The sequence below is a fragment of the Scatophagus argus genome, chromosome 22 (assembly GCF_020382885.2).
Source record: "Scatophagus argus isolate fScaArg1 chromosome 22, fScaArg1.pri, whole genome shotgun sequence".
Taxonomy (NCBI): Eukaryota; Metazoa; Chordata; class Actinopteri; family Scatophagidae; genus Scatophagus; species Scatophagus argus.
This window is the reverse complement of record NC_058514.1, coordinates 15780689-15801503: the sequence shown is the minus strand read 5'-3', so window position 1 is coordinate 15801503 and position 20815 is coordinate 15780689. Positions and strand designations below refer to the sequence as shown.

The window sequence follows — 20815 nt, the reverse complement described above, 5'->3', positions numbered from 1 at the left end:
AGTGCACAGTTGTCCTCATATTTAAATGATTACCAATCAGTGCCCTTTATGTAATGAAAGTTTTTCCCCAACTTTCAAGTGTAGCAGTTCAAAGCAGCAACAAACACATTCCGTCGTGGCTGGTTGACATTTGGCCGAGCTTATCGTTACCTTAACATTATGGAGTCCTAGACTTGTGATAACTTCGCTATTGAGGCAAAATATTATAAAGGCCAGCAGGTTGAAATGATATGCAGTTTGAAAGAGTAAATTACAGCCCAATTAAATAATGTGAATATTGTAATTGAGTTTTCATAGGTGTGATTATCAGTATTCATTACAAAAAGTCAAAAAAATGTCCCTTAATTTTAGTACATCGACGTGTTTATCTCACATGAACGGCTCATTTTAATGCAAATGCATCAATCTGAGTTAATCTGCCTTGTTTCACAGTCAACGCATTTATTTGTGCAAAACTGCTCTCATAAATGGAGCTGCATTTAGAGGAGGCAGCATCATCTCATTTGCTGTTTTCACTCGTGTGTAGAGAAAGACAGAAATGGAGACTGATCTGACTTCCCAACGCGGACACTTTTTGCAGCGTCCGTGGCATCCTGACTCCCCCGACTCTGTGGTCAAACACCGAACATAACCGCTCGCTGATGAACTGGCGAGACGGAAAAAAGAAGAGGTAGGGAGCGGTGTGTGTGAGTGTGTAGAGGCGAGAAGAGCGTCTTGAGGCGAGGAGGAACATACGGACAGAATCACTTTAATTCAGTTTTTTTCCCCGACAATGCCACATGCCTTGGGGAGGTAAGGCATGTGTGAAATGGAGGAAAAATGCCCTGTAGCATGCCATGACACACAAGCACACACAAATGCTGACACACACATACACACACACACACACATCCATGCATGCTGAAGTCCTGCCCCTGGAGGCCATTTAACAGGTAATTTAAAGAGAAATCCCTCCAGGGAAACGACACAGTAAATGTCCTCTCGTCTGTTCTTCCTCCCTCTATAACTGTTTATTCAGCTACAGGGCTGTAGACTGGCAGCACTCACTGAAATTGGAGAGGAGTAGGAAGAAAGAAAGGAAAAGGGAGGGCGGGAGGGAGAAGACGTGTGAGAGGGTGGGAAAGTGACAAGTGTTAAAGTAGGCCAATTCTTTTTTTCCTTTTTTCCTCTACCAACCCCCTTAAGTACCCGTTTATTAATGTTCAGTGTTCGTAGGCTACTTTATTTGGGTCCTGTGGGAATGTATGGGCTACGGGAACGGAGGTGGGAGATGGAGGAATGAAGGGGTACGGGATGGGAGAAGAGAGAGGAGAGGACAAGGCTCATGGGGATTTGAGAGTCTCAGAGTGAATCAGATGTTAATTTAGTATGGGCTCTGGTGAGGAGGCCCAGAAAAGCATGAAATCCCAGCTGTACGTCTCTCTGTCTTTTTACTTCTTTAAAGCAGCACAACGGTGGTGCTGCATGTCATAGCCCATTGACTACAACCCATGAATACATTACATTACTGCCAACAGTATTCCAAAGCATACCACATGTTTTTAGATTGATTTCCTTCCTTCTAGGCACCCATTGGTTTCAGTTCATTTGAGTGGACCATGGAAATCAACATGTGAAAGTGTCAACATGTGAGCAGTATCCACACACACAAAAAAAAAATCCCCAAAATGGTTATGGTTAACATCTGATTAAATTACAATGTCTGAAAAAAGAGAGAACTTAGAGGCGTACTATGTAAGATTTGTCAGTTACTGTTTGGAAACACACCATTAAAAATTGGCCTCTTGTCAACAAGGTAGTCAAGCGAGGTAGAGAGTGACTGATATTAATGAGAACAACACAGTTAATGAGAGAAGTAAAACGTTATTTTTTGATTCTTTCACAATGGCTTTGCTCTAAAGCACAAATAAACATGTCCACACTGCCGCACAACCCTGCTGGAAGCTGTCGCATTGCTGGATATTGCGTGAATACAGCTGAAACGCACACTTTATCCCCTTCATCCTGTCCTCTGTTTGCCACTCTGCTCTCTCTATCTGTGTGTGTGTGTGTGTGTGTGTGTGTGTGCGTGTAGCTAAGGCCCACCCTTGGTGAAGCAGACACACAGACCTGCAGCTCTTTATACTTCCATGACAGACCACAGAGGAGAGACACGATGACAGTAATGTAACCTGGTTGCTAAGTTTTTATAGACTCCCAACATCGTGCTGTACTTGTCCTGAGGACTAAATACCTGGACAGAAACGTCCCAAACAAACAAAGTCAACTCATTAGCTTTTTCAACCGTAAGGCAAAGACCTGATCAGAAGAAACAAAAGATGACTGTTCCGATGTGTGATGCAAACCGCCGGTGGTCTCTACCATACTTACGCCTTTGCCTCTGAGAGAGAGAGAACCTCCATTATTTGCACACAGGAGGTCGCTTCTCAGGGAATATTTATTTTAAGAATGTGAACACGCGGCAAATGCTGGAGAGCATTAAATGAAACCACAACATCTTTTGCAGCTCACGCGTTGGAAGTTAGACTGTCCTTTAATTGCACCAACAGGAACCATTCTTCAGAACCACGTGATGTCATTTTAAAACAAAAGCCAGTAAATGTTCACTCTGATGTATGCACCTCTAAGTTTTTCATAGCCTCCTGAAATGAAGTGAAAGCAATTGCTGTCTGGAAGGATGGGAGTCAGTCTAAAAACACAAGAGGCTTTGGACAATAGTTGGCAGTGATGTAAGCTAAACACAATTTGCAGTTAATGGGCTTAAACATGCAACACTGCTGGTAGAGTCCTCTAAGAAGTTGGATTTGTCGCTCATTCATTCCTTTTCTTCGTCAGTCAAACTTCTCTCTGAAGTGTTTCCTCGTCAGGGGGAGAACAAAGCAAAAGCTCACAGAGGACAAAAAAGGTCAAATTACCTTCATGCCATCTCCACCATCATTAGACTCATTATCTGTAAAGGAAAAGCTTTACACACCAGCACCGCATTTTACCACTCTTTTTCCACACCTCCACTCTCCCTCCTCTTTCCTTTACTTTCAGCGAGGCCATGAAAACAAGCAAGTTAATTAAAGTCGGTGAGAGTCCCTTCCATTTCTTGCTCAACAGCGAGGACAAGCCATCAAACGGATCGCAGGTAGTCCATTTCTGTCAAATGAGAGAGCCGAGGAAGAGGAGATGGAGGAAGACAAGATGGGGGGGGGGGGTTGTAGGGAAGAGGAGGAGGACTCTCTTCATCTCTTTAGTGTTTGATGAGCTTTCTTAATTGGGCCACTATAGAAGGAGAAGTGAATCCTCAATAATTAAAAAATCTAATTAAGGAGTCTTTTGCATCTCCGTCCTTAATTATTCCACGCGGAGCAGTGGGGAGCGATACATTTCTGCCGTTTTCATTTAAAGAAGAAAAAAGGGTCTCTCGCTTTCTCTCCCCTGTCGCTCCGTGCAAATCCCCCGTCAACAAACAGACGACTTTGTCTCTCTCATCCCTGTGTCTGCTTCTGTGTGTCTATGAACATGCTGTCCATCTCCCCTGCCTGTCTTACATTCGTCAGAGTCCATCATTATAAACATTTAAAGAGATTTAACCCAGTGTGTATAGACCCTTTTCCTCCCTTCTCCTCATCTGCCCCCCTGCCTGGTCTTTCTTGCTGTTTCTATCTGTCTCAAAGCTTCCTGCTGAGAGCAAAAAAAAAAAAAAAAGTATTCAAATACAAGACATACTTGCAAACAACATCTCTCACCCATGAGCAGTTCTCCCTTAGTTAGACTTGCATCTTGACCCCACAAAACATCCCCTTAGGGTTTGGAATCAAGCCTCCAACCCTATTAGTTTCAACATTATTAGGGCTGCCCCCTAAAATTCAATTATTTGAAGCATCTGTCAGAGACCCTTGAGCCAAATAGTCTCTTGTGAAGATTTTATATGCCTGGAAAATAGGCTGCAGTTTTAAATGATAAGGCTGGAAATATTCTAGATTTTTTCCATGAAAAAACTAAAACCAATGAATCCTACTGACAAATGTGTGTATCGATGTCTGATACTGTATATTGTGCCTCTGTGCTGTATATATAGAGCATCCTGCCGTCACAAATATCAGTTTGACTGACATTTGGTAAGAACTACATTGACCAGATGATAAAGGAAATTATCCTATAGCCTATGAAAACCCCCCACTATATTTTCTTTAGCTTTTTCTTTCTGAAGTTAAAATATAAAATAGGGAAGCTTCAAAGTATTTTCAAAGTAAAGAGACAACTTGATCTGAACCCTGTGTTCAGATCGCAGACACATTATTTATTTAAAAGAGGACAACACACAGGGCGCTGCAGTGGCCAGTTAAATACAAGTAAAAGCACATTTCTGGTAGATGACTTTGTAAAGTGAAATCTCTATTCTTTAAATTATGACCATTGTAATTATAATTCTTCAGAGGTGTAAACCAGTGATTTAAAGTCTTTATGTCCTGCCGTATGTCTCCAAACTCACAGATCTGTTACTCAAACTGGACTTCCTGGATGTCACACATAATTTGAATAGACATGTATTTGTTCTTATGTATATGATCTTAAACAAGTGCCAATTAGTTAGAAAGTTGTTTTATCAGATTGATTATATTTTTTTCTAAAGTGGCATTATTAGCTCATCGTGTACCATAAGAATGTAAATTGATAAAAAGCCCCCCCCAAAAAAATTTTTTTAAAAAAGCCAATGAATTTTGCTTAAAAATGACTGACTTGGTGACTTGTTTATTGAAATTGTTGTTGGTTAATTCTCTGTTGACTGACCGCTGACTTACTGAGTGTCTGGGAAACAATGAAACTATGGCAGGGGGTCAGTTGCAGGTTAATATGATCATGAAAGCAAATACATTTTCAGCATTTTTAAGATAAGCAAATATGTCAAGTGTGAAGATTTTCTTCTGCTGTAAGAATTCTATACTAGACGGGACCACGATTAGGAAAATACAGTGCAATGCCCTCAGTTTAAGTCTGTTACATATAATATATTCAAAGAAGAATGAATCACTATGGTAAAGACTTTTGTAAAAAAAAAGATGTTTTCACTCCTCTTCCTATCAGTCATGAGTTTCTTCTTAATTGGCTGCTGATGAAAAAACTGCACAGAGCCAGAAGCGCATACTCATGGCTGTGTTTGTGCTCGTACAGGAACAGATCCATAGATGTGCAAAGCTGCGTGTCCTGGCCATACAGCTCATTATTAATAATGACTCAGATGTAATCTGCCGAGGTTGCCAGATTGGTTTCTGCTGCCGAGCATCTCAGTTGCTAAATTATGAGTAGAGAGTAGTTCAGAGATACTGAGCATCCAAGATCTGTGATACCAGCTGGTGAAACTATTATGTCCTTTCTGTGTGAAGCTTTAATTTCAAAAAGTTGATTTTTTAAAGCAATATTCAGTCCAGTAGTAAAAAGTTGGAGCTCAATTCTAATTAATAAACGAAGGACACATAATACCTTTTAATTCTATGCATATAAAATGCTGGAAAGTTCTCTCCATCTGTCCCAGCATTGTAGTTGTAGCAGGGAACCACTGATATGTTAAGTTTGAATGTTCCATGAGTATCATATCAAAAGTTTTTGGAAAACATGTCATATCACATTCAGACTGTATATGAGCCGACTTTCTCATCAGGATGAGAGGGGGTAGTGGCGGTGTGACACCTGGCCATGACAGCTGACAAGAGCCCGCTGTTGGTCAAACAAAGAACGGATATTTTTGACCAGATGTCGGGACAAAACCAGGTATGTGATCTGATCTTGTCCTCACCAAGGGGTTTTTGTGCCTAACCCTAACCAGACCTTAAGCACAGCATTACTGTCACAACATACATCAGGGAACTGAAATAAATGTTAAGTTTCAACTTATCTGTGCTTGGCAGAAACGTACAGTGCCAACATTTATTCTGGCAGTTGGGTTGTGGGTCCCATAAGTTACAAGTGAAAAAAAACGTGCAGCAGATGTTATTGCACTTTAAAAACAATGGGTAATACACAGGAAACAACTGAAAATCGCTCACCCCACTGGCATCATTATTAGCGTAGGGAAAATAAGTCTTAAAGGCTCCCTGGGAGAGTAAGTGTAAGACATTTTCTTTGGTGGAGGAAGCTGACATCCCATAAAAAATGGTACCCTTAATATAGCTACCGGACATTTTTCATGCTATGCTTCTCTTGTTTACTGTTATTTTTGGAAAATATTCTGACTTGCCGGACTGTATTTGTTTAGAAAATAAATGAAAGCTTCTGCACACCCATACGCTTAATTAATGCTTTTTCTCTAAATTAGGTGCATAGCATATAGTGGAAATAAGAGTAAAAGCAGCTTTTATTTGTTTTCACTGACAGTATCACACAAAAAAGGATTTTACTTTCAAATAAAAAAGGTCTGTCTCTGTAGGGGTGCGTTCCATATTTGTCAGGCTGCCTATCAGAGCCTGTCAGAGGCAAAAACACTCACTGAACAAACTTTGATGGGCACAGTTACTCACAAGGATTACAATGCAGCCCGCTTTGCAGCTGCAGGCTGAGTGATCTACTGGAGCAGTTCGAAACCTTTTTGCACCTTTTAGTCATTTATAGGCGCCAAGAAAATGTTAGTTATTTATGTTCACAAACACTATACCATCACAACTCTTCTCTGCATGCTGTAGTCTGTTTACATTTTTCTGACGCTCGGTGTTATTGCACACATACGGTTGCTCTGATTGGATGCAGATATATCCAACTGTGTCCAGAGGCCTATCGGTCGGTGCATGTTGATAACACACCAGGGAAATCAAAAATGAACTACATGAGAATTGGTCTGGAAGCTACTGTTAAATCAGTCTGCTCATACTCACTTATTTCTCTGTGGGGTCTTTGTTACGTTAGAGAACATAAACAGACACATCAGGACCATTAATCACTAAAGTGCTGTCAGAATTTGATTTTCCCACGTGGATCATGATGATGCTGCAGGATTTCATCATAAAAGCTGTCCGGTCAGTGAGTTACCTGTAACTCTGTCATTATGTTTACTGCTCATCGTCCATTTGTAAAAAGTCAGTTCGAACATAAAGGGCACCAGAACCAACAGTGCAACAGTGAATCTTTTTTTTCCCTTAATCTGCACCAAATGAACTAATTGACACATTATAAGCAAACAAAATGCTCAGCCAAGCCTTTAGCCACTTAGCCAATCACAGAGTGAGGAAGCAGTTGGGCTGAATGGCTTTTCATTGAAATGTAGAGGAACAAGTCACAGTGACTCGACTCACTGTAACCACTGAGTCACATGTGACTGCAGCCATACATGTCGTACACACACATTACCCCACTGTCCTCCCTTCATAGTCCTGTGCCCTCTTTTCTGCTCTCCATCACGGCTCTCTCTGTGGTTAATACCCATCCTGCAATCCTCTTCTCAGACAGTGTGACTGTGCCATACGTCTGTGACAAGTGAATTGTAAATTCCCATTAACGTCAGAAGGAGGGAACGGAGCAGCGCCCCCACTCCATCCCTCTCCTCTGCTGATTCGTGACAAACTTGGCCTGTTTGGGGAGAATGGAGCAAGCAGGATTTAAATTAAGGCTGGGGTGGTAAGGGGTTTGGATGGGGATATGTGGTGTCTTTGTGTGTGTGTGTGTGACAGATCCAGACAGGGAATGGAATGCTGAGAAGCACACAGCATCGGACCTCCTCTGTGGAAGGGAGAGGGGTTGGGGGAGGATGAAGTAGGAGTGAGGGATGGCAGAGGGACCGAGTAAACGGCCCGTGAAGCCAGATGGATAGAGGGATGGAGTAGGAAGAAGAAATGGGAAGTTGAGCGCAGTGGCAGACAAGAGGAGGGAGAATGAAAGGAAGCGACAGACAGAAAAGAAGAAACAGAGGGCCAATCAGAACACAGGAAATAGGAAAAGAGAGGAAAGATAGACTCATCCCATCATTGTTTCCTCCTCCACTTCCACCTCCACCCTTCCTCACCTCTTATCCATCCTTACTGTTTTTCTCTCATTATTGCTCTTCCCCTGTTATCCATTTTCTTCCACCTTTTTCTTTCTTCATTCCTCATTCCTGCCATTCTGCCCTCACTCCACTTGTCTGGTCTCTTTTCCTTTTTTCCTATACCTCCAGCAATCTTTCGCCCCTTCTTTCTTTTACCACTGACGTGCTATCCACCACCTCAATTTCCTTTTCAGGCAGTATTATATGATATCTGTGGTTTGGTTTCAAAGCCATTTTCCATTTTGAATCCAGGTTGGCAAAATACTAGGTAACATATCCCTTGTCAAACTGTTTATCTGTTCTTTATCTTTTTTGTTAGCAAAAAATGAATTTAGAAAACATGAAGTTCATATTTAATTTACGATTCTCGTTTCTAGTTTCTAGTGTCAACTGTCACTTTTTGCCTGTTAAAATGATGTTGGGAAATTACATCAGCTTTTCTTAATTAACATAAATTCCATAACAGCTAAGATGAAACTTACTTTCTGGTCATTGCGGCCTCTGCTAGCCATTAGCAATTGTAACTGTAATGAAACTGATCAAATTAGAGGCTGTACTGCAGTTCTGGTATGTGGTTTGTCTGTGGGGTATTAATTTAGCTTATTAGCATGAAGACACAATATACAGCTGAGACTGAAAAACATTAGTTTTGTACTGGACAAATTGACATGTTGAACTGTGGGGACCATGAACACGTGTAGCAACTTTGATTGCAATCCATTCAGCAGAAGTTTTGTTCTGAAATGCATGTCAACCTCATGGTGACTCCACAATAAAAGTGAGTAGATCACTAAAGTCATTGGGATTAATTCTCTGGGGAACATGAATGTCTGTCCACAATCTGAATTTCATATTGATTTCATATGAGTATTTTGAGCGGATCAGCTTCACAGTTGTGCATCAAGAGCTCCAGTATTCATAGCATGCTACTCATAAAAAAATAAGATGCTAAAGGCTAAAACTGTCATCATTAGTTCATATTTTATGCTTCACATTTCAGTTTGAGGTTGTAACTAAATGTTATGAACTTGGAATAAGGTGTGTAAATAGTTAGTTGTTGTCTAATAATACAGGATAGCTTACATTATGCAGTTTCCAATATTTGGTACATATTTGAGTATTACCAGATCTGTATTGGATACATTTCCCTGACTATTAAGCACTCAAATAATCAGTCAGATAGTCAGTTAATCGGGTTGCACCTCAGGGTGGTGTAGGTGATGATGATGGTGGTTGTGGTAGGGCGGGGGTGCTAATCCACGAGTCATGAAGCAGTGCCAGCCTGGCATCACCATGGTGACGGAGGGACTGGTACAGCCACCATCCCACTATGCTTGCCAGATAGTGGAGCATGTAAAGGAGGTGGTTGCTGTGAGTGTCCATCTATGCAGAGCCCATCAAATGAGGGGAGGGAGGTGAGGAGGAGCAAATGAAGAAAGAGAGGGAGGCAGGGAGTTTATGGAACAGAGGAGATAGGACTGAAGTGATGGAGGAGAGATAGGCAGGAGCAGCATATAGCAGATGGTGGGAAAGAAGTAGAAATAGCCAAGGATTAAAAGATGCAAGAAGGGGAGAGGGATGGAAGAAAGAATATGAATGAGGAGGTAAGGAAGGAGGAAAGAGTGGAGCAGGCAGTGCATGGGGGTTAGGGGGTGTGGGGCACACAGAGCCTCCAGCTGGAGCCCCTCTGTGCTGCAGGAACACACCCCGAGGCTCTCTCTCTCTCTCTCTCTCTCTCTCTCTCTCTCTCTCACACACACACACACACACACACACACACACACACACACACACACACTCGTCACCTCATGTGCCCATTACACCAGCCAGGGCCAGCCGGTGAATATGAATAAAATCATCTCTTCCTAAATCTCCATCCCTCTCTTCCTCAGTCTCTCTTTTCATCCATCAGCATCTCTTCCTTCTTTCCCACATCTATCCTTTGTCTCCTACCTTCCATGGGATCTATTACTTTTTCCCTCCATCTTTTCCATCTTCTTCTTCCTCTTGGTCCACCTCAGGCAGCGCTCTGCAGTGGCCTGAACAATAAACTCAGGGGACCCTGCTATCACAGCAAACCAATTACCCAGCACTGGGGGCGTACGTACACACACTCAGACACTGCCCTCGGGACCATGTCACTAAAATACACACACAAAGCAGATCATGGACCACCACATAACCACTTACACACTCATCCTTACACACATACACAGCAGCTTTTCCACAAGGAGTTGAGGTAGAAAAATAAAAAGCAGTACAAGTCACAGCTAAATAAAGAAGCAGATAAATGATTCATTTCAACAATTCAACAATATACAGATGAAGCTGAGAAGAGAACAGTAGGAGAGTATTGTCACGATAGCGACATTTTAACTCTGGCACCAAGTCAAATTTACCTGCCACAAGGCCCAGAGCAAAAGTGAATTCTCAACGTCAATCCCCCTCCTTACTTTCTAATGTGTTTGTGGTTATTTGACTGAACACAGATTAATTTTATAATATTCTAGATATAAACACAAGATCTGGATACAAAATGTTACTTATTGTGTGTGACTCAATAAAGACCCTGTGCCCTGTTTCCTTAACTCTCCCAAAATGTGTGGGCACGAATGGTTTATTTAATGAACTATAATAATGAAAGACGATTGTGTGAAGGCAGAATATGCTAGGAATGTTACAGATCAGATGCTGTGAACAAATTCTGAAAATGTGATGGTGCTCATATTTCAATAGTACCATAGGTACATAGGGACGCAATTCCTCCAGACCTGATGGGGGCAGCATACACACGTACAGGTGTTCTATTCTGCTGTTAGCTAACAAACGGAGGAGATTTTGATATTGACCAATAAAGTTCTGTTATCATGACATGCCCTAGAATATGCAAGCTCCAGCTATTTGACATCTAGACTCTGACCTCCTCACCGCCCAAAAGGAAGCACCAAGCTCAGTGGGAGTGGAGAGTGATGACGACAACTTTCTTAACTAAAGGAATGAGGATTTAGAGCCCACATGTGGATGCTGGCCCTTGCAAAATGGTATATGAACATCTCTGTGATAAAAGGGTGCATTGGATATATCTTTCTGTGAGAAGGGTGTGCCATTTATATCCAGCAACAGATTCAATCTGACCGATTGAACTAACCCATATGCTTTCATTAGGTTTTCACAATAAATGCTCCACCAGAATGCATACACGCCAAACTGGGTTCTCTATGAATGCCAGGATATTCCCAGGCTTGAATTTCTTTGAATGGCATTTCTACTGTGTTATATGGACATGAGATGATGCAATGCTATAAGACATGATCACTATGTGTTGACCTTAAGAGGGATTTTTAAATTTTATTTTTTAGATTCTGGTTGTGGTCACCATCGTAAAATGTTCTCTGCACACACAAATGAGAAACCCCGAAAAGCACGTCAGACAATTAATTTTGAAGAGTTTCACTAACCATTCTTCCCATACAAGACTCTATCGGGAGACATTAGTCAGAGGAGTCTCTAATTACAATTTACAACATATTGGCATACAATATATTACAATGGGATACAATATATTACAAAAATATTTTCTAAACTTGCCTCAATAATTGCTTCACTTGGGGCCACCAAAATGCTATCTTGAAACATTCCAAAATATTGAGTAAAATTGATCAGAAGAAGCTATTCATTTTACACAAGCTGTTGACAATGATTGTCACACAAAATGAAACCTCAACCAAGTATTTTTTTTCAGTGCGCTAAGTCTTCGCTCTTGTGTGCAGTGTAGAATCAGGGGTTACTCACCAAGGGGAGCCGTAGATCCTGAAGCCCCGCACTGTCACCTCGGAGTCCTGCAGGTAGATGCAGTTGGTGAGCAGTGACTGGACATTCTCGTAATTCTCTGGCTTCAGCTTGGAGGCAGACGGGAAGTAGTAGAAGTCCTGCTTGATGAGGTCAGCCATGAACTCCTGGTCAAAAGTCAGCTCATGGTTTCCGGCGATTACTATCTTGATGTCGTAGGGCAGAGTACCTGGAAAGGTGAGGACAGGGGAAAGTTGATAAGTGAAAGAAAGGAAAGGTAAAAGTGAGCAGGGAAATTGAAAAAAAAAACAGATAAAGAGAAGGCAGGAAAATTAAAGAGAAGCAGGGTGGCCAGTAGAAATTTAAAGACAAAATTTGATAAACTAGAAGGACAGATGAAGGGACAAAGCAACGAAATACGGTGGTACAAAGATAAATTAGATTGATAGAGAAGGTATGGAAGAAAAGATGGGGGATGAGAGGAGACTTCACGATAAAGAAGGCAGAAGTAGTAGTAGAGTAAAAGAAAGGAGAGGAGGCAGAGGGAGGATGAAGGCCGCGTAGAGGAGGAAATAGAAAATTTAGGGAGACATCAGGACATGAATATGGGAGAAGGAGAGACAGAAAATGAGGGGAGGGGGTGAGAGAAAGGAAATGAAAGAAAGAGGGATGGCAGACAGAGTGGGGAGGGACAAGGAGGAGAAGGAAAATTGGTGCCGACATGAAACCCATCCCAGGCAGCTTGGCATTCACATGCGACAAGGCTCTCTCATTGTTTTCCCCTCCATTTCTAGCAAATCTGTACATCTGTCTTAGCTTCCCTCCATCAGTCAAGGTCTCAACCCAGTGCATTGCTGTCTTCTGTTTATGGAAGCATAGCTGCACACATCCGTCAGGGAATCTTTATCTAGAGGAATGATGAGGAGGGAAAGCAGAAAGAATGGTCATTGTGAAGTTTACCTCGCAGAATATTAAACATTTACCGACTACGGCAACCACTGCTGCATCTTTTCTCCCTTTCTCTCATCCTCCTCCTCTAATCAAACACCCACTCCTTCACATCACCCCCCATTTTCTCCTCCGTCTCAATGGCTTTAATTGGCTATTCAGAGCCTGGCACAGCAGGGCGCGCAATCGATCTGCGCCCATCAAACCCAGCGGCGGCTGGCCCTTCACAAATCTACACGATGTTTTCAAAGCTCTGCTGAGGAAACAGAGAGCCAACACTGACAAACATCTGGGGGTCTGCTTTGTCAGGTAGAGCTGCTGACGGAGAGTTCAATCACCATGGCGTTTTTTTTTATTACTGCCAGGACGGCGCGGCGTGCAGCTGAGCACATCGGTTTGTGTGTCGGCATGTGTGTTTGTGAGTGACTTTCCCTCGTGTGTGTGAGTTTGCATGCATCTGTGCATGAACATGTCATGTTAGTGAAAAGGAGTAATTAAACTGAGCTTTAGAAGAGGCTGACAGCCTGGCGACGGCTCTGTCATAACAGCCAATCACAACCCAGTGACAGAAAGAGTGGGGGAACTGAAGGAGGGAGAGGAAGGGGAGAGAGACAGAAATACTTTAGGAAGCCCAAAAATCCTTGAGTGCGAAGGAGGAATAATAACAAGATGAGAGCAGCTGTCAAAGAGTGCCCATCTCTGCAGTTTGGGCCGGGGCCGCCCCCTCTCCCCAGCACAGCTCCCATTTGTTTGGCAGAAGGGTTTGTGTTCTGTTGTCAAGCAGACACTAAAAAAGCCTCGTAAATGAGGGGCTGCACCTTCACAAAGGCGCCCATATACACACGCCACCGCACAATCAAAAGATGTTTTCGATTCCTTTTCGTCAGACTTTGGCATTTGAAGTAGTGATCACTTGATAGTCCCTGGATAAACCAAGGTTAAAGGAATGTTTCCCTTCCAAGTAAAAATTCAACCCTTATTCATATTTTACAGAAAGTATTGAAGGTAAATGGGGCTGTCTGCTTACAGTTCCAAAAATGCATTAAAGCCATGCACAATTTCTGGCTGTTTAATGCAGTATCAGTGCGTTTCATATTAGCAAGACTGCACTGCTTTTAGCTTCAGTTTTACCCACTGGCCACACAGCATATGTGTTAGCAAACATTTACACATCCGGCATAGCATTAGCATTAATTTGGATGATGAATTCAAATCTAATAATCTAGAATATCTATAATAATCTAATAATCACACACTTTTTAGCTTTGGTTTGGTCTCCACCAGCTCCTGGGAAATATGTTGAGCATTCTTGCAGCTAAATGTTAAATTTATGGACCAAAAGAAAAAGAAAACAACAAGCTAAACAATGCTAAAAAGATTCATAAAAAACTTCAAGGGACTGCTCAGTGATAATTCTCCTTTCCTGCTTTCCTTTTCACACTGTTTGCTCTTTTGTTGAAAGTATTAGTGTGTAGTAGTGCAAATATAACAATAAACTGCAATTAACATGCACTAATTTACTCCGAGTGCTTATCTCTTAGATATTTGCTTACAGCATGTACAAACTTTTTTTTTTTTTTATTATTGCATCTAATACTGTCTCACAAAATGCTACAGATTTATCAAACAACACATATTTTCTCTGCAGCCTTTATAACAACTGCGATCATTTCTGGAAAAAGAGCTCACGAGGAAAGGAGCCAAATAGCTGCATGAGAGCGCAGCATCTACCTGGAGACTTGTTTAGTTTGTTGTTTCAGTCTTTGAAGACTAGAGCAGCCTGAGTGTGAAGTGATAAATGAAAATTGGACTGACCTGAGACAGCAGGCATAGCAAAAATGCAAAGTATATATGAAAAATGAATGAAGTGAGGTCAAGGAGAAGCCACTCTTTAGTCTTTGAGCTCTAAAATGCATACACAAATGAAAGATAGTTCCACATCAGATCAGGGGTATTTTCTCTGAGGTGGCATGCTTTATACCCAACAGCACAACCAGGTCTACTTTCATCAGCTGATAAACATAAAGAAATGTAATGAGCCAAAACCACTACTGTGGTGTTTGAAGACAGACAACTGGGGAAGAATGAAAGCTGCTTTGCATGAGATCATCAGCTAAAGTCTGAAATGCAGACATGAAAAATAAGTAACAGAAACAGATATGCTGTATTTGCATCCCTACATGTATGTGCGCATGAGCCTGAGGGAAGACAGAAAACAGAAAGAAAGACATTGACACAAAGACAGCGACATATCACGGCGCTCATAAATTTTCAACAAATAAAAACTATCAATGTGTCCTTAGAAATTCTGCTAAGTGAGCAGTTTTTCACCCATGAAGTTTGACGGCCAACTGTAAACTGGGAGAAATAAATCACAGGGAGAAATATAAAACTCCACCAGCTGGACACAAATACCCCACCATCCTTCTTCCACACACACACATACACAGGCTTTTAATTAGCAAAATTAAAATTCAGTTTCATAGATTTTTTAAAAAGTTTCCCCAAGAAAAAAGCTGCAAAATAACAATATAAGAACACCATCTAACTGAACCTTATATAATTGAATCTGATAAAGTAGCCAGAGCATGTGTCTGTTTGAATACTCTTTCCCAGCCAACTTCTGTCAATATAAAAATAATAATCCAAAAAAAAGTAAGAAATTCAACAATACAGTCCCTTATTGTGCATGTCCACAAAGAACAAATCAATCACAAAAAAGACAATTTCTGAATCAAATGAATGAGAATGATTGTGTTGTGCCTGTGACAAAAGAGAGAGAAGAAAAAGGGATAGGATGTGGGTGGAAGTGTGTGAGTGAGTGGGGGTGGGGGTGGGGGGCATCTAAACATTTGGGGGCGACATTCCCCCACAACACGCGGGCCACTCTTTGTCATCTCGCCATCTTTTGTCTTTGAATTCAAAAGGCTGCTTTTAAGCAACAAATAATTTGTCTGTGAGTGAATCAGCAGCGGTGCAGGGCGGATGGCCACGTCTTCTGCTGCATGCAAAAAATAAATAAATAAATAAATAACAAAAGAAGAAGAAAACAAAGTCAGCAAGTGAGCACGAGAAAGCGCAAAGATTCAAGGAAAACACAGGACAGCGCAGGCTGAAAGCGAAGCTGAGTTCGGGAGTGGAAACAGCTGGACTTCAGTCTTTCCTTCTGTCCCTTCATCCCTTTATTCCTCTCTGGTTCTGTCTTTGCTCTTTTGTCAAGCGCCTGCCCCCTCTTCCAGTCAAGCATATCCCAGATCTGCTGTCTGCTTGTGTGTCTGTCTGTCACCACAAAAATCTCTGTCCTCCCATGAGCTCCACAAAGGGGTCTGTAAACATGCCACAAACAGCCTGCAGGTACGTTCATGATCCTGGGGGTCCGAGCACAAGAATAATCTTTGTCTATCTTGACATATGAATGCATATTATTGTTTGTGGGTCCATACGTAACACTGACTACAGTATCTGTATGTGTGGACTCCCACCCCCTCCACAGGGAGTCTTCCGGAGTTCAGCCACCATTGTTCTGACGCTGCGTTGGGTGGTCTGCTCTTTGAAGAGGAAAATCCATGTTCTGCCCAAAGCTCTGGCATGTACAGGGGGATTACTGCCCATTGTATGTGCATGTGTGTGTGTGTGTGCACTCTCACATGTGTGTCTGCGTGCACGCAGAAACAAAAAAGGCAGAAAAGCCCTGCCTGCCAAGGCAAAGTTAATTCCTAAGTGTTTGTGTATGTGCGCGCATTGATACCAAAAACTAGTAGCCAATGCGTCCTGCCAAATAACTTAGTACTGAGCGTGTGTGCGTCTACAATGTCTATGAGTGTGTATGCAGTTGCAGAAAACAAGGGCCAAATATTTCCTGCCAACCGAAAGTGCTTAAATTAATACCAGAGTGTGTATCAGCAAGAGTGAATGTGTGTGTGTGTGTGTGTACAAGAAGCAGAAGCCAAAACTTTCTGCTAAAATTACATTAAAGGAAAAGTTCAGTTTATTACAGCTCATTTTTCGTTGTGCATGAGCCTTTTTTTTTTTGTTTTTACCAGTAAACGAATCGCCGCATTTTGTTCATTATTGAGCTGACTTCAGAACGTGGTAATTCAGGCCAAATTTTCAGCATAAAGACCTGAAGACGGAAGAAACACTGAACTGAAGTATTTTATGCTAAAGTGTGCTAATCATCACCTGGCTCTACTTACTTAAGGCACAGACATGAGGGCTATCAATCTTCTTGTCTTACACTCGACCAGAACACAATTTCTGATCAAAATGTCAAATTCCTCTTTTAACTCTTCCTTTTGGCTACACACAATCTCTTACATTAGCTTAGTGCTCTAAAACCACCATGTGCGTGGCTCTTCTCCACATCTGTGTTAAGAATGCATCCAGCCATTAGGAAGCGAGCATAGCGAGCGATAACCAGTAGTCTAAGTATTAGAGGCAAAATGCGTACTGCCAAAGGTATAACATTAGCCATACTGCCTTTTTAAACACCCTCCACAGTTTACAGGCTTCTTTGTCCGACTTTGACACATTTTTCCTGTACAATAGGAGATTTTTACTACATCTCAGACACACTTGTGGTTTGTGACAATTGGATAAACTGTTGGCTCACTTACAACCTGTCTGACTGTCTAACTGCTTCTGGTTCTCGCCATGTTGCTCTTTGTTGTGGCAACTGAAGGATGGCCTGAGTTGTGATAATTATTATTTTAATTCAAACTCTGTGTTTGGGTTTGTTGCAAGCCCATATGCATGTGTGCATTTGTGTACACCCCACAGCTTATGCATGTCTTCTTTACATATAGAACATTACGAGATTATAGACGAACAGTCGGCCTTTATCTGTGCAAGCTCAAACAGAAATGCAGTAATTCAAAGGGAAGCTTCAAAAGCAACAGCGCTGACGTTCAAAGACAGACAAGCTAAAGACTCAGCTCGGATCAGTCGTAATTCCTTTACAATTTTTGTGTGTGTGTGTGTGTGTGTGTGTGTGTGTGTGTGTCAGAGACAGAGAGGGAAGACTGGATACGAGAGAAGAAAGTAACATGTCACATGAAAGAGAGAATAGGAGAGGTGAGTAAGGGGGAAACATGCAACAAGGTAGAGATGGATGATGGAGAAACAGTAGCAGCAAGGCTTCCGCCTTCTCACCTCAGCTTAAACTTAATACTCACTCGTTTCATTTAACTCACCACCCACACACTGCTGCGTCTCATCATACAGACACATGCGCACACGAACATGTACACACACACACACACACACACACAATCAGACGCAAAACAAAGACAGCCAGCAATTATGAGACGGCATACACAAACACCACCTACTGAGCAACGCATCCAAAACACACATTTTATCTGAGTACAGCAGCACCTCCTAACACTTCACAATGTCCTCGCTGAACATAATTCATTACACACACACATATACATGCATAAAGATACACACACAAACACAGAAGCAGTGACAAAGACAGATACAGCACATCATCAAGCAGCCTCGTAGGTGGTCTCTCTTCTCTTTCTCCCTCCTACACTCCATCTCTGTCTCTTTCATCCTGTCTGCTCCACTTCCATGTTCAGTGTGAAGACGTCGCCTCCAGGATAAAGTGGTTGAAGATTAAGCTGCAACTTTCAGAACGAGCGACGTGGGCTTCTGATGGATGCTGATGAATTAAATGATTGGCCACTCGCCATCTGTCCCATGTCTGTTACTAAACGTGCGTTCTACTGACGCCACATTTAGTTGATGTTAAACTAAACTGCTGTATTCTGCTGAATATACCTTTTATCGCAGTTGGATCTGTTCTGAAACCAACTGCTGCAGACCCGTAGAGGGTGTAGGCACCCATGTGTATCCTCTGACATGAAGTCACAAGTTGGGATCTTCATCAGAAACTCTAAGAGTGTTCTTGAACACACTAACAATGAAGAGTTTTGACAAAAAGTAATTTTGACAAAAATGTGGCTGGCCATCAAGTGTTTGCTGTGATGGATCACCGGTTTTAATTAAATGCAAGTTTCTGCTATGGGTTTGTCATGAAATGAGCTGAAACCACAGCTGGCTGCATCAAAAGTGTTATGGTAATCCATTGGTGAAGTGGTGCCTGCAAAAATGGGTATAACCTAAAGTATATGCCCCCATGTTTTTAAAAGTGGCCTATCCAGCAATATATAATATACATGCAAGAGCTTCCAGAAGCCATGACCTCCAGTCACATTATTTCATGTTAAAGTGAGACATGAGAAATATATAAAATGTCCAGTATATGGCCAAATGATCTAAAATGAGCGAAGCATTAGTGGCCCATGGTGACAGTGGCCCATGGTTACTTGGTGTATACGATATATATGATCTAAATGTGAGTAACAGTAAGGAGTAACTTGACAGAATCTTGGTTTTTGTTAACAGTTAATCAGAATATTATCAAAATTGCAATATAGCCAAGTACAATATCCAAATCACAGGAGCTATATTTTTTTGATAAAGGTAAGATGTGTTACAACATGATTTTTGCATATTATTCGGTCCCATTCACAACCGTGGCAGGACATTACATTTGGTTAAGTTTCATAAAGAAATTTAAATTTTTTTGAATGTAGTTTGTGTTCACATCTTAGGTACTGTTATTCAACAGGATGTAGAATATACTCATACTCGAGTAAATATTTCCTGTACTGCTGTTGCTCTGTTGCTCCCGCTTTAGATATTCAATATTAGATTATGAGCAGGAGACCAAAATGTTCTTTGAGCCTCTGCGGACTCGCTTGCAGAGCAGGTGGATAAACATCAGGGCAGCAAAATGTTTGATGCCTTCATCCGTACACAGACTGACTGATTCACACCTGACTCACCTTTGCTCTTCACGTCACCGCTTGGTGTATGTGTGTTTGCTTTTTTCAAAGCTGTTTCTAAAGAGATGGCTAATGCTGATTCAGCAGCAGTTTATATACGGCAAATTGCATGCACTGACACCGACCCACAAAGTAAATGTGAGATAGAGAAAGAGAGTGGGAGAGAGACCGAGAGGAAATCGACAGCGATATCCACAGGCTCCACTCTCTTCCAAATGTTCTCCAAACTTAGAAGGAAAAAAGAACTTTTTGAAAGAAAACGTGTAGATGTTTCCTAAGACCATTCTCACGTCTTGTTGCATCTTCTTCTCTCCCTTATGCACACACGCACAAAGGAATGCAGTCTTTTAAGTGTGCAAAAGCAGTGACGGACAGATGGGAAATGGTTTGCTAAAATTTACAGTCACTTGAAATTCTGTCGAGTTTCCCAATGTTAAAAACCATAAAGGAGTGTCAAACTTCCTCGTTATGCTCTCCTCCAGCAGCACTTACTGCTGTGTAAACATAAGAGAGGAGGGTGAAGAAAAAAAATGGAAAGTGGAGAGAGGGAGAGAATGAGAATGAAGGAAAATTAGGCTTAAGGGAAGAACGGGCAACAAGAGAAGAGGGGAGAGGACGGAATGAATAAAGTGGCAAGGACAAAAGGGAACAGGGAAGGAGGATGGAAGGAAGGGAGAAAGGAGAAGAAGGAGGAGAGAAGATGAGCGTGCCAGAAAAAGACAGCAGTCATGAAAGTTTAATGCCCTCGCCGCTACCAAGCTAAAGGAAGCAAGCTGGGAGGAGACCGAGGGAAGTTGAGAAAGTGAAAAGGAGGTCCAAAGTGGAGTTGGGGGGGGGTACAGCACCTGACAGATGATGGGGATGGAGAGGCCGAAATCACACATACATTCACACATGGCTGCAGAGGCAAGTGCAGAGCAGATAACATACTCTCCCTCTCCAGGGTACAGAAAAAATACACACTTGCATGTAAAGTGCCTACACGGCCTACACATCATGGTCGTCCCTCATCTATTATTAAGCAGCAAAGGGGAACAGAGTAGAGCAGGCGCTAAATAAAGACTTGTAGCAGAGATACTAAAGGCTGTGGACCTTCAAACCCAGAGATAGAGAGAGAGAAAGAGTGGCCTGTGATTGATTTTTATTAGAGAAACAAGCAAACAAAATTTCAGTTAGTAAAGTAAAGCAATTTTGCTCAATCATCATATGACCCGCTAGA

General features: G+C 41.9%; 1 protein-coding gene across 1 annotated transcript in view; it reads right to left on the bottom strand.

Annotated features, from left to right (window-relative positions):
* The window catches only part of mpped1 (metallophosphoesterase domain containing 1), an 81411-nt gene that overhangs the window by 36482 nt on the left and 24114 nt on the right, over positions 1 to 20815 (bottom strand). The window contains exon 4 of the mRNA XM_046379215.1: positions 11795 to 12020. Coding sequence (XP_046235171.1) covers positions 11795 to 12020 — 226 coding nt within the window. The remainder of the gene's footprint in view (positions 1 to 11794; positions 12021 to 20815) is intronic.